The sequence below is a fragment of the Manis javanica genome, chromosome 3, assembly GCF_040802235.1.
Source record: "Manis javanica isolate MJ-LG chromosome 3, MJ_LKY, whole genome shotgun sequence".
Lineage (NCBI taxonomy): Eukaryota > Metazoa > Chordata > Mammalia > Pholidota > Manidae > Manis > Manis javanica.
In genome coordinates, this window is record NC_133158.1 from 4,123,339 (window position 1) to 4,136,408 (window position 13,070).

A 13,070-nucleotide genomic window follows, 5' to 3' on the forward strand; every position below is an offset into this window, starting at 1 on the left:
TGCATTTCTTCTCCCCACAGCCAGCGTGCCACCCAGTGAGACAGAGTCTGTGAACACAGAGAACGTAAGTGGTGAAGGCGAGCGTCCTGGCTGCTGTGGAAGTCTTTGGTGAGTGTGGGGGCCCCCACACCCCACAGCACCTCCTATTCTTAAAGCGGCAACTGGGAGGGGGCCACTCCGGATTTCAGCGGGACCCTGGGCGATAGCCTCAGGAGTGAGACAGAAGCTGGGCTCAGCCTGGACCCCTGCTTGCCCCCACCAGCCCCGGCCCCCAGCACTCCACATGCCTCTTACCCCTGCCGAGGGGGGCCTGTTGCAGGCCGTGCCAGGTAACCCAGCCGCTCCCCTGTGTCCCCAGGTGCTGGTGGAGAAGAAGAGGCGCAGCCAAGACGGGGCCCTCGGGGTGCCGGCGGTGGGGGTAAAGGCCCCATCCCCTCCAGGCTGGTGCTGGCACCAGTGCTTGGCAGAGCTCGCTTGCAGTGTGTGCCCATCCCAGTTTCTCTCCCCTGGGGTTTCCCCGCCTGGTGCACAGCAGCCAGATGAAACCTGGCCCTCTCCTCTGCTCCTGGCACTCGGGAGCCTGCACCCCCTCCTCACAATGGAGGCACCACCCCAACAACACCCGCTGGCTTTTGTCTAGACAACTGGGTTGCGCGGGGGGCACTGCAGGGTGGGGGGCTGTGCAGAGCGCCGCCTGCTTGGGGAGCCCTGCGCGGCTGTGTTCTGTGCGTGCTTCCTGCTGGGTCCTCTGGGCTCACCTCTGTGCAGAAGAGGACTTGTTTTTGAGGAAGTTTGATCTCATCCTTGGCAGAGGTCCATGATTACCTGCCATGGACAGTTTAAGATGCGAAGTTGCCCCTGTTCTCCTGCTGCAACCTTCCTGCAGCACTGCGGGGCAGGGAATGGGTCTGTCGCCCCTGCCTGGCAGATCAGATGAGAACGCTGAGGCTTGGGCGCGCTGCCCACCCACACTTAGAAGCAGGCCGGGCTCCTGGCACCCCTTCCGCTGCCCCAGCAGCACGGCTGCTGTTGAGATGAGTGGCTCTGACTCAGGCAGGGGAGGCCATGCTGACTTGGGTTTGGGGGTATTGGACTGGGGGGCGGAGGAACCCCGGCCTCACCATGCGCGACACGGCTGCTCAGAGCACCCGGCTAAGCGTCTTCTCCTGCCCCGGGGCCTGGGGGGTGCTCAGCCTGGCCCGCCTGGCACTAGCAGCCCTCGCCCGCTGCTCTGCTCTTAGCCCAGCTGGCGCTGCGGGAACAGGGATGCTGAGGCCAGGCTTGGGTGCACGGCTTGTCGGGCATCTCAGTGGGAATGCCGGGGAGAGTGTGCTCGAGCCTTCCTAACAGGAATCGTATTCTTTCTGTCTTTGTTTCAGTCAAGCCATCTCAAAATCCAAGCTCAGGTCAGTATCTTCCTTGTATTTTCCTCTTAGGCCTGTGTGTTGGTTTTCTCACATTCTGACTTCTGCATTTTGCGTGGAGTTGCTCTAGACTTGATTTGTGCCCTGTGGGCTGGGACATTCATAGTGAAGATCGTCCAGGAAACATTAAGCACCTGCCTTGGAGAGCAGTGTAGTGGGTGCTGAAGGTTGCACCCAAAACAAGCTGACAAGAGAGATACTTCTTGTCACCTTTCTGCTTAGAAGTTTTCCATGGAAGGATGCTCAGCAGCTCTTTGTGGTGCCACTGTTCTGTTTTCTTGCTCTGGGTGAAGGTTGCCCCTGAACAGTTGGTAAAAATTTATTGAACCATATACTTGTAACTTGTGTACTTTCCCATATAAATGATATTTTTCAACTACAAATGACATTTTACCACTATATACAAAAATTAAGTTGACATGGATGTAGAGCTAAATGTAAAACCAAAATCTGTAAACATTCTAGAAGAAAACAGGAGGGAAATCTTTGTGACCTTGGGTTAGGCAAAGGTATCTTGGCTATCGCCAAAGCACTGGCCATAATATCAACAGAAAGACCTGATTAATTATTCACCAAAATTAAAACTCCTGCTCTTTGAGAGAAAATAAAAATATAAGCTCTAGACTGAAAGAAAAAAATATTTGCAAAACACATTTGATAAAGGACTGGTGTCTAGTATTTATGTGTAAAGAATGGCATGACTAATAAGAGCAGCCCTGTAAAAATATGGAATGGATTTTTAACAGGAACCTCACCAAAGAAGAGAGACGGATGGCAAACGGCACGTGAAATGACCATCGGTCATTAGGAAAAAGCAAATTCGAGTTGCAAGATACCACCACACACCCATTTAGAAACATTTTTTATACCTATGGATTAAATTTAAAAACCTGAGGATACCAAGTTCTAACAAAGATGCGATCATTGGGAATCCTCATCTATTCCTCTCCGTCAGATGACATAGCCATTTAAACAATAAGTTGGCAGTTTCTTATAAACTTAAAGATATATTTACCATGTGGCCCAGCAATCCCACGTCTAACGTATTTATTTGTGTAAGAGGAGTGAAGATATAGGCCTACACAAAAAGTTTTTATGTAAATATTTGTAGCAGTTTTATTAATTATTGCCAAAAACCTCAAATAACTCAAACACCCTTCAAATGGGGAACGGGTGAACACATCGTAGTTCTTAGTAATGCTCACCAATGGGAAGGGACACTACCAGCAGATACAAGGACAACGCAAAGTGTTTTTGCTGAGTGCAAGGAGCCCATCTCAGAACGCTGAACAGAGTCATGGATCAAGAGTGACAGAAAGCGGATCAGGGGCCAGGGAGGGGCATGGGTTAAGCACAGAGGGCCATGAAGGTACTCCGTCCTCCGAGGAATGGAAATAGTCCACGTCTCGGTTGTGGTGGCCTCAGAAAAGCACATTTTACCATAGGTAAATTATAATCAATAAACCTGACTTAAAAATAAAAAAGCTTTTCCATGACTCTGTTGCCAGAGGGCGTAGGAATTCCCTGCTAATTTGGCCCCTTCTTCTGACAGCCCCCAGACTCCCTACCTCACAGCTGCACTGCACAGCTCTCAGCTCTCAGTACGCTTTTCCTGTCCACCCCAGCCCCTGCGGCCGTGCGGTCTCCTCTGGGTGGGGGGCCCTTCCCTCTGCCCCCTGGCGAGCTCTTCAGCTAGGAGAGCCAGCTGGAAGCTCAGCATTTGCCGCATCCTTCTCCTTGCCCCTGGGTGGGCGCCCTGGGTGTGGCTTGGCATGGATTTATGCTTGTTATTTGCCACAGCCCTGTCTGCTTTTCAAGCTCAGGGGCCACGGGAGCAGGACTTCATCATCTCCACATGCCAAGGGCCCGGCACTCAGCACCCAGTGAGCGGCAGGCTGGGGAGTCCAACAGGATTTCAGGGCTGTGACCGTGAGGTCTCCTGGAGTTGGGAGACCCCTGTGACTTGTTACCGCAGCATAAATAGACCCACCAAGGCTGGGTCTGGCTCACACCACCTTGCTTGTATGCACTGAATCATGCATCACAGGAGAAACCCGGAGGGGACAGTCCTTAGTGTCTTCCGTGGGATTTTTCTGCACTGGTCTGATTTCCAGCCGATGTTACCATTGGAAACCACATAGGAAGCACAGTAACAAATGCACCTTGCGTGTTCCAGGTCTTGGCTAAAGAATCGGCCTGACTCTGTCCAGCCCCTACGTTACAGTGCTTTGAGCACAGCAAGGCAGCCGAATCAGCCAGCGCTGCCGTGTGGACGCGGCCTGAGAGTCGGCTGTCTCAGGCCCCTAGAGGAAGTGCCCCCCTCTGTCATGATCACAACATGGGCAGGGCTGACATTGCTGCTCAGCCGGCCCTGCCCGGGGACCCACTTCCCCAAACCCTAGTGCGGCAGGGAATGATTTTCACAGAGAGACAGGCTAAGGGAGAGAGAGCTTCCCCTAGTTATCCACCAGAACCAAAAGTCAGTAGAGGACATGGTACTTGTCTGTTTGGCTCAGCTCATTTTATTTGTATGAAAACATGATTCAATGTTGGCTCTTTCCTGAAGGTATATTTTGAGCATCACTAGTTAGAAAGGGCACCTGATGACTCATTACAAAGACTCATGTCCTACTCAGCTTTGACAACTCTGCCAGGCTCAGGGGAACGTCCCAGATTTAAGGAAGGACTGAACGTGTCCCTAAAAAGGAAAAGTGGCTCCGGAGCACTTTGCTGCCTGGTGAATTCTGTGCAATGAAGTGGCTCTCTGCACCCATAGTGTGGGCAGGCTCGCGTGCCACACTGCGTGTGTGTGCCATCAGTTGAGCATCTGCGTATGAACAGGTGAATATCTAGATTCTCTAACCAGTTTGAGAACCGTGTATGACAGATGATGCAGTTACCTAAAGCCATCGGAAGGGAATGTAGCGCAATCAAGTCGAGATTACACTTTGGAAAGTTGTGTTTTAAGACCAATGTAATTTGTGCTATGAAGTCTGTAACCTCTGTGCTGTTCGATCTCATCTTTACATCCTGCACCCAACCCAGCCTGGATCTCCGGAGGGAAAGACGAATGATCAGGCTCTGTGTCTGCCATGCAGGCAGTGATGTTTGCTTCTCTTTCAGCCGACGCTGGCGTCGCTGGAACCGATTTAATCGCAGAAGATGTAGGGCTGCCGTGAAGTCGGTCACGTTTTACTGGCTCGTTATTGTCCTGGTGTTTCTCAACACCTTAACCATTTCCTCCGAGCACTACAACCAGCCTGACTGGTTGACACAGATTCAAGGTACAAGCAGAGGGCCATTCTCCTTTTCTTCTGAATTCGGGATTCCCGAGGCTGTCCGGCTGCATTTTAGTCTTGCCTGATCCATGTATAGAGCACAGGAATGTTTCTAGTGACACTAACTTGGAAGACAGCAGAACTGCCCAAATGCAGGTTGTGCCTAGAGGGGGTGCAGTCTGTGGTGTGTGGTGAGTCAGGCACCTGGTTGCAGATTAATGCCAGAGCATCTCATTGTCTTAACCCTGTGACACCTCGAGATCAAGAAATCTTGCCGTTGGAAGGGACCTCATATACCTTCTCCCCGCCCACACTGGGAGCTTTATTTTCCCCTATGGTATTCTTGGCAGGCCTGCTTGTTCCTCTACCTTGAATGCCCCAGCAGTGTGGCATGGTGCCCGCCCCAGAGACAGCCCATTCTGAGCTTGACAGCTTTGGGCCATTGAGAGGTCCTGCCTTGCCTCGAGTCAGATCTGTTTCTGCCCAGCTCTCCAGCCTGCGGGGGGTATTTTCTGCTGTTAGGTGTAACCTTGGTTGACAGCTGCTCCTTTTTTTTTATCATAGCGCTGTAAGCAAGGTCTTTTTATGACTGACTTAAACAAAACACATAGTATGATGGTCTAAATGCAGAATCATAGGCTTTTAGGGCTAGAAAGTACCAGAGATTATATGTTAGGCTGCCCCTCCCTATTTTGTAGTGAGTGAAGCTGAGGCCCGGAGGGTGGAGCAGAGGTGGTGACTGGGGCGGTACTGACCCTGAGCCAACAGGCCGTGAACGCTGGGGCCACACTCTGGGCTGGGGCGGCAGCGGTGACAGCTGCAGGGGGCCTGGGGCATCTCCCAGGACCTGGCGGGAGGGAGCTCAGGGGGCAGGGAGGGCCCGAGCCACCCTGAGACCCCCGTGCCTTTCCAGATACTGCGAACAAAGTGCTGTTGGCTCTGTTCACCTGTGAGATGCTGGTGAAGATGTACAGCTTGGGCCTGCAGGCGTATTTTGTCTCTCTGTTCAACCGGTTCGATTGCTTCGTGGTGTGCGGCGGGATCACCGAAACGATCCTGGTGGAGCTGGAGATCATGTCTCCCCTGGGGATCTCTGTGTTTCGTTGTGTGCGCCTCTTAAGAATTTTCAAAGTGACCAGGTAAGGACACGTGTGTCTGCGGGCGGTTCCGAGCTTGAGGTGCGGCCAGCGGCCCTGGTCGGGGGCGCTGCTCCGTCCCACGGGCCTTCGGGGCTCACCCCCTCTCGGCTTGTAGGCACTGGACGTCCCTGAGCAACTTAGTGGCGTCTCTGCTAAACTCCATGAAGTCCATCGCTTCGCTGTTGCTCCTGCTCTTTCTGTTCATCATCATCTTTTCCTTGCTCGGGATGCAGCTGTTTGGCGGCAAGTTCAATTTTGACGAGACGCAAACCAAGCGGAGCACCTTTGACAACTTCCCGCAGGCACTCCTGACCGTGTTCCAGGTGTGTCCGCCCACCCTCCCCTGCCCCAGGGGATGTGCCTCCGTGTCGGTTCATAGCACAGGGGCTCCGAGTGGCCCCACTTCTGTAACCCCTGCCACCTTTACACTCTGGTCAGTTTTGTGCCATTCGAGCCCTCCATGGACTCTGAAACCTCTATGGGACGACAGATGGGCTTGTTCGGTGCGAGCTGGACCGTGAAAGCAGCTCACACCAGAATTAGGCAGCCGCCTGGGGGCTTCGGCATCCACGGCCAGCTGAGCCCAGTTCTGGCTTCTTAGATTCTGACAGGCGAGGACTGGAACGCCGTGATGTACGACGGCATCATGGCGTACGGGGGCCCGTCATCTTCAGGCATGATCGTCTGCATCTACTTCATCATCCTCTTCATCTGCGGCAACTGTATCCTTCACGCGGCTTTGCCGGCATCGTCGCGTCGTTTGGTGTTCCCCTCCCCGTGTGCCTGTGCCGTGGTAGCTGCTGTGTGGAGTGAGGCACTACCTTGTCATCTCACCGTCCCCTCCCTTCAGCTGCTGGGGGCAGCGTAGTAGAGGCAGAGGCCCCGTGAAGCTTTGGGGCGTGAGAGCAAGCAGTGGGGAAGGAGCCTCAGGTGGTGCGTGGGCTCACAGTGCCAGCGGCCACTCGGCTGGACGTCACAGCGCCCGCTCGGGTCCCAAGGGGCAGCACGGGGCAAAGCCGGGTTGTCCTCTGTGCTATCATGCTTGAGAGGCTAGGGGTACGGGTGTGTGTTTTTAAGACCCTTCATAACGGGTGGGGTCCCGTCTTCAGTGGGCTGACCTCCACTCCCCTGGACCTGATTTTGCTTTGCTGGTGTGCACACCTCTGAGTTCAAGCATCCGTCGGCTGGCTGCTGTATCAGGCTGCGTAACTTTCTCAGAATCGTCTCCTCCATTTCCCTGCAAAGAGGTGCTCATTACTCCTAGACTTCAGAAAATTCAGACCTCTCTTCACCTCAGTTGAAGCTTTTGTGACCCTGTAACCCTTGGCTGTGTCTGCTTTGTCTCTGTGCCCGCCCTGCCTAGTGGGAGGCCTGACATACAGAGGCCCTCTGTCAGTGTCTGGCGAAAGAGAAGTTGTATCAACGTGCATACCACCTCTTGGTCTTCATCTTTTCATTTTAGGGAATCTTATTCTGGATTTGTTCCCTGAGAAGTCCCAGGTTCCTTCCACTGTTTCCTCTTCATCTCCTCGGGCTTGTTGGTGAAGGTCTGTCAGTGTGGAAACGCCAGTGCCCACCTGTAAGGATGGTGAAGCCCCCATCTCAGCATGCAGAGACCCTGCTGGATGCCCATGCAGCTCTCACCCCCGGGCTGCAGGGAGCCCCCTCTGCCCGTGCACTGCCCAGAGGCGAGCTCTCCTGCCAGATTCATCCTTAGGTCTCTTGCTGCATGTGGGGTCTGCTGTCTGCTGGAGCTTGGCGCAGGCACTTCTCCATCTTTCCAACCAGATGATAAACTTCTTGAGTCAGGAATCTCTTCTTCTTCATGTTCACTGCACTTGTGGCTTATGGTGCAGGGTATTGCACGTCATCAGCCTTTGATAAATGTTTATTAAATGAATGATCAGTATTTGTTTTTTCTGTTTTCCTTGTGATTAGCTCTTTAGGCTATAGCAGTATACCAGCCTGAAGCCTTGGAGAAGTAGGCCCTGGCCACACTCCCTCTGATTCCATGTAGTGTTTCCTTTGCAGCAGGTGTAGCACTGTCTGAAGTGGGGCTCAGATAGTTTGATCTGTCTCCCCCAACTAGAAAATGCTCCTTGGGAGCAGGGACTCTAGTCCGTCTCGTCTCCAGCACCCAGAACAGTGCCTTTGGCATGTACTTTGGAGTGTGTGGCGGCCTTTTTGAATGAATGCCAGAGCATACCTTGTTTAAGAAGGTCTGGGTAATGCCTTTAAATACAGATGGGTATTTCCTCTTTGAAACCGTCTGTTATAAACTTGTAAGGTTTTCCTGTGCTTATTAGCCTGGATTTGCTTTCCCCTACCCAAAAGAGTTTGGGGTCATTGCAAGACTAGAGATGTATTATTTCTCCATTAAGATCATTGGTAGGAATTCTCAATACACTTAATCTCTACGTAAGCCACAATTTCTCCACTTCCATCAGAATAGGGCTCATGTTACCAAGCTGTCATCCAGCCTCGGAAAAATTGCTTCCCCGGGGTCATTGCAGCTCTGTTAAAAGATAGTCTTGCCTACCAAAAGCATTTTGAATGTCTTAATATCATTCACTCACATTTCTGTCCTTTTTTAAAGACTTGAATAGATTCATCAGTGTGATATCCCCTGGAAGCTATCTCGTCCCCAGTACCCTGTAAGCTTATATTTGTCTACATGTCCAGCAACCCAGCTGCGATGTCAGGGTACACGGGGCATGTGGGACGGTGGGGTGACTCTGTCCCAGGGGCCCTGGCTCCAACAGTCTGACAGACAGATGGTCGTGCATCAGCCCAGAGCAGTGTTAGAGAAGGGAGCTGATGTGACCTGTTGCCTTTCAGAAATGTATGTACCTGCCAGCAAATAAGAAACAGGCATCTTCTGATGTGGGACCTTGATCAGAATTTTTTTTTCCCAATCATTCAAGGGAATCACCCATACAACGTGATAGAACCAAAAACCTGCTAACTTGTTTAATCACCTCACTTTTTACTATCTGAAAAAATTAAATTCAGCACAATAGTCCGGCACCGTCTGGCAGTAAGTCAGGCTCAGGCTGTCTTGCGCCATGGAGTCATCGTTTGAATGACATGTAGCCTTTTAAAGGGATCTAGTTCAGAAAGCATGCCCTGGATATATATGCTATAGATGTGTGTGTTTTAAAATAAATAAAATACAATATGTAAAATGCATAATTATGCCATATTTGTGTTTTAGATGATTTTACGCAATGTAGAGATAGCTATAGGTACCTAGATATGTAGAGACATGCATGTGCATGTGGAAATGCACATATGTGCACACAATAAAAGAAAGCATTGTGGGTGATAGGTTTTCATGGGTTTTAGAAAATCTTAATCTTGCTTCTTTCCAGCTGTCTTTTACATGTTACTAGCTTTTTCTTTTAAACAGGGCTCTGGCCCTCTGGCTTTCCCCAGTCAATCTAGCACGTGGGGACAGTCCCCTGTTGCTGGCCCCCCCCAGGACACAGAGGGGTGTGACACTGCCGTGGTTGACCACATGTAATTGTGTTTAGAAATGTGTTGTACCCTTAACATGTTCAAATCAGACATCCTACTGAATGTCTTCCTGGCCATCGCTGTAGACAACCTGGCAGATGCCGAAAGTCTGAACACAGCTCAGAAGGAAGAAGCTGAAGAGAAAGAGAGGAAGAAGATTGCCAGGTAACCCCACTTTTACCTGGGGTGCTTTCTAGGGGGCTGCCTGGGGAGCTGGTGGCAGGTGAGGCCTGGCAGAGCCCCCGTGTGGCTGCTCTGTGGTGGGCGTGGGTGGCCACATGGGGCCCACCGAAAAGGGTGAAATGGAGGGCAGAACCCAGGTGCTTGGCTGTCTTTCTTCTGGGGCTGAGAGTCAGAGCCACACGTGTCCCTTGATGGGGTTAATTTTGGCGTCATAAAATAAACGATGCATTCAGTGCTGATTAGCCCTGGGATGGGCATTCATAAACGACCCGTGTGGTGGACCCAGGGTGCTGACATGGGTGTGGCTTGTGCTGTGCCCTCATCTTTGGGTTGTTTCTAGTCCTACCAGCCACTGTCAAGTCAGAGTCCTGATTAGCATTTTTACACATAGCAGTGTGATGACTTGGTCTCCTGTGTGCTTTTCTCTTAGAAAAGAGAGCCTGGAAAATAAAAAGAACAAACCAGAGGTCAACCAGATAGCCAACAGTGACAACAAGGTGTGCGTGCTCCCCTTTTGGTTTGAAGATGTTTCTGTGGATACTGCAGAGTCATGTACCATTTATACCGTGGAAGTGTCTTGTGTGATATTTATGTATTCACACCGTGGGAACATCCCATGTGGCGTGTGTGTATATTCCCACCGCAGGAGCGCCCCGCGTGGCATGCGTGCGTTCCCAGCATGGGGGCGCCCGTGTGGTAATGGAGTATGGCATACCATCATAGATGCTGGCTTCCCAGGGGGTTCTGGGTGAATTTAGGTAGCTAGCTGTTTGTAAACCAGCACTTCAGCAGATAACCAGTATGACAAATACTTGACTGGCCTGACCACTTATTTTTTCTTTATGGAATTGTGTGGTCAGATATGACCTGTTCATGGGTTCTCAGCGCAGGTTAAAATCAGAGATTGCTAATGCATGTCTGCCCCCAGACAGGGTCTCAGGATCAGGGGGTCTGGGCCATATTGTCAAACTTCACCCCACTTAGGGGTGCTCTGGGCCTTTCATTCATTCATTCATTTGTTCATTGAGTAAAAACATACTGAGAGCAGTTATTGGGGACCAGGAGTGAAGACTGGTGCGTTCCCTGCCTGCACGAGGCTCAGGTTATATTGGGGAGACAGGAATCTACAGCGCAGTGTGCAGGGTATGTGGGGTCACTGAGATAGGAGGAGGCGTGGATGGAGCCCGTGGCTGTGGCTGGGGAGGGTTTCTACAAGTTTCCCCATCATGTGCCCTCAGACCTGCTGTCTTGAGCAGAATCATCCTCAGGGCCTTTGGCCGCCCCGAGAGACGCACAGCCCGGGCACACTCCGAATGGAGCGTCTCTCCATGTGCTGAATGGCAGGTTGAGTCTGTGCTTTGGCCGTTTGTCATGCATGCAAGCTGGAGTCTCCCCACCTCCAAAACCTCTCTGTCACCCTAGGTCACAATCGATGACTATCGAGAAGAGGAAGAGGACAAGGACCCCTACCCACCTTGTGATGTCCCAGGTATGGTGGTGGAGGCCAGAGACAGGCGCTCAGCTCACGGGGGATGTGGCCTTTGTACTGCTTGGAGATCAGCGGCAGAGTCAGTGATTGGTGGGCTGGGGCACAGGCCAGGCCACTGAGGCCGCCGGGACCAGGGCGCAATCTCTTGTGGAGCAGTCGGCCCTGCTTTTCTCTCGGCCACAGGCACCCGATTCCCAGGTGACAGAGGGAGGAGGTGTGAGAGAGCAGGGCAAGCCCGGCCTTTACTGGGAAATCTCTGCTGGAAGTGAGCAGTTCCTGCTTATACAAGGGTCACCTGACACTGGCCTATTTGGCTGGTGTCTTTATTGGCTGACGGAGGAGGGACAGCGGATCCGGCAAGCCTGGGGAGCAGCCCTGTGTGGCTTGAATCCCACACACAAGGGTACTGGGGAAACCGCCAGGTGCCAACGGAAGGCAGTTGCCACCCTTTACCCGTGCCCAGACCGCAGACTGCGGGATCTTCCCACACCACGCACTCACCCACAGCCTGCTCAGTCCGTATCCTGAAGGGTTTTGATTAACGAAGCTGATAGAGGTTAACCGAGCAAAATTTTCATGTGAGATTGAGAACAGTAATACGGATCCCAGCGCAGCCTTCATTACATGCCTGTCAAACACGTGTCTCATCCAAAGTAGGCGAAGAGGAGGAGGAGGGGGAAGATGACGAGCCGGAGGTCCCGGCCGGGCCCCGGCCTCGCAGGATCTCGGAGCTGAACATGAAGGAGAAAATCGCCCCCATCCCTGAAGGGAGCGCTTTCTTCATCCTGAGCAAGACCAACCCGTAAATACCCCCTCTGATTGCGTTGCTGCCGCGTCTCCCGCGTGGCCCTGCAGGTCTGAGGGTGGCTGGGGTGGCCTGAAGGAAGGGGCTCAGGGCCGCTTTCTGCCCCCGGGCACCAGAGGCCCGCGTCCTCTCCGCCGTCCCCTGTCCAGCCTTGCCCAGCTCCCCCCGGCCCTCCGGCTCCTGGACAGGGGGCTGTAGGGGTACAGCCAGGTTCCAGGTGGTGGACCCGTGGCTCGGTGTCCCATGGGGTTGTCCCCCGTGAAGCGTTTCCCATCCCTTCCTGAGGACCCTTTGTTCACGAGTGGGCTTTCCCGTGATGGGAATTGCGTGACCAGCTTTGGGGCCTGGTGATCGGTCATTTTCCCTGCTGAGTTTTATGGTGATAAAGCATTATTGCTCTGTGATACATCATAGGCAATAGCTATTCTATTCAGCTCTTACCTGCTTCAAGTAAGATTTCTCGTGTTAAAGTGATATGGTGCCTCCCAGGAGCGTGGTGTTGCCTTGTAAGAGGTAGATGTCTATTTCCCAGCTGGTGTCTAGGTTTTAGATCATCTGGGATTGAGTGAAGTGGCAGAGGGAATAAATGTTCCCCGGATAAGGTTTCTAGACTTTCAGAGGTAGCTGTTGGCCGGCAGAGAAGAACTCGTATATTCCCAGGCCCCCAGGGAAGACAGGTGAGAGGCGAGGTGTGCCACAGCCCCACACCCTGCGGGATCTGACGGCAGTTCTCACAGCGCCTCACTGTCGAGAGTGTGGGTTATTCGCCGACGTGAATCTCAGTGTGTCTGCATCCGTGGTGGGAATGGATTGATTTTCCCCCAAAAGCTGCGAGCACTCCTGCCCCACTGTCTTGGAAAGACCTTCCTGGACTGAGCTGCTAACGACTTGTGAGCTGTGCAGGGGGCACATTCAGCAGAGAGCAGCCCCCCCGAAGAGGGGACTCAACAGGGGGTCCCCTTCTTATGGAGTTGACTGTACTTAAACTGAAGAAAAATCTTTTCAAAGGAAAACCTACATGTATAAGCAAAAAAAAACAAAAAAAAACAAAAAAATCTTTAAGTCCTAAAGTCAAACGCTGAGGTTAAGTGTAGTCAGGCACCAAGTAGCCCAGAGTCAGGGGCAGCTGCGTCTGCAGACCACCGCTGGGCAGTAAGACCCTCGTCACAGCCTTGCATCATGATACAGCTCTCACTTCACTTTCTCAGGAGCATCTGTTGTGGGTCAGCCCCAGGT

At 52.4% G+C, this 13,070-nt stretch overlaps 1 protein-coding gene across 14 annotated transcripts in view; it reads left to right on the forward strand.

The window, feature by feature from the left end:
* Positions 1–13,070, forward strand: part of CACNA1D (calcium voltage-gated channel subunit alpha1 D) — a 254,841-nt gene that overhangs the window by 180,339 nt on the left and 61,432 nt on the right. For 11 of the 14 annotated variants that reach the window (XR_012128885.1, XR_012128884.1, XR_012128886.1 and 8 more), the window contains exons 10-20: positions 21–108; positions 359–418; positions 1,380–1,406; positions 4,548–4,708; positions 5,616–5,841; positions 5,957–6,164; positions 6,443–6,563; positions 9,408–9,522; positions 9,971–10,037; positions 10,963–11,029; positions 11,684–11,831. Coding sequence is in view for 11 of the 14 variants with exons in the window: in XM_073230715.1 (XP_073086816.1) it covers positions 21–108; positions 359–418; positions 1,380–1,406; positions 4,548–4,708; positions 5,616–5,841; positions 5,957–6,164; positions 6,443–6,563; positions 9,408–9,522; positions 9,971–10,037; positions 10,963–11,029; positions 11,684–11,831 (1,288 nt within the window). In the remaining 3 variants the exon portion in view is untranslated. The remainder of the gene's footprint in view (positions 1–20; positions 109–358; positions 419–1,379; positions 1,407–4,547; positions 4,709–5,615; positions 5,842–5,956; positions 6,165–6,442; positions 6,564–9,407; positions 9,523–9,970; positions 10,038–10,962; positions 11,030–11,683; positions 11,832–13,070) is intronic. The other 3 variants (XM_073230721.1, XM_073230723.1, XM_073230722.1) reach the window with 1 other exon arrangement.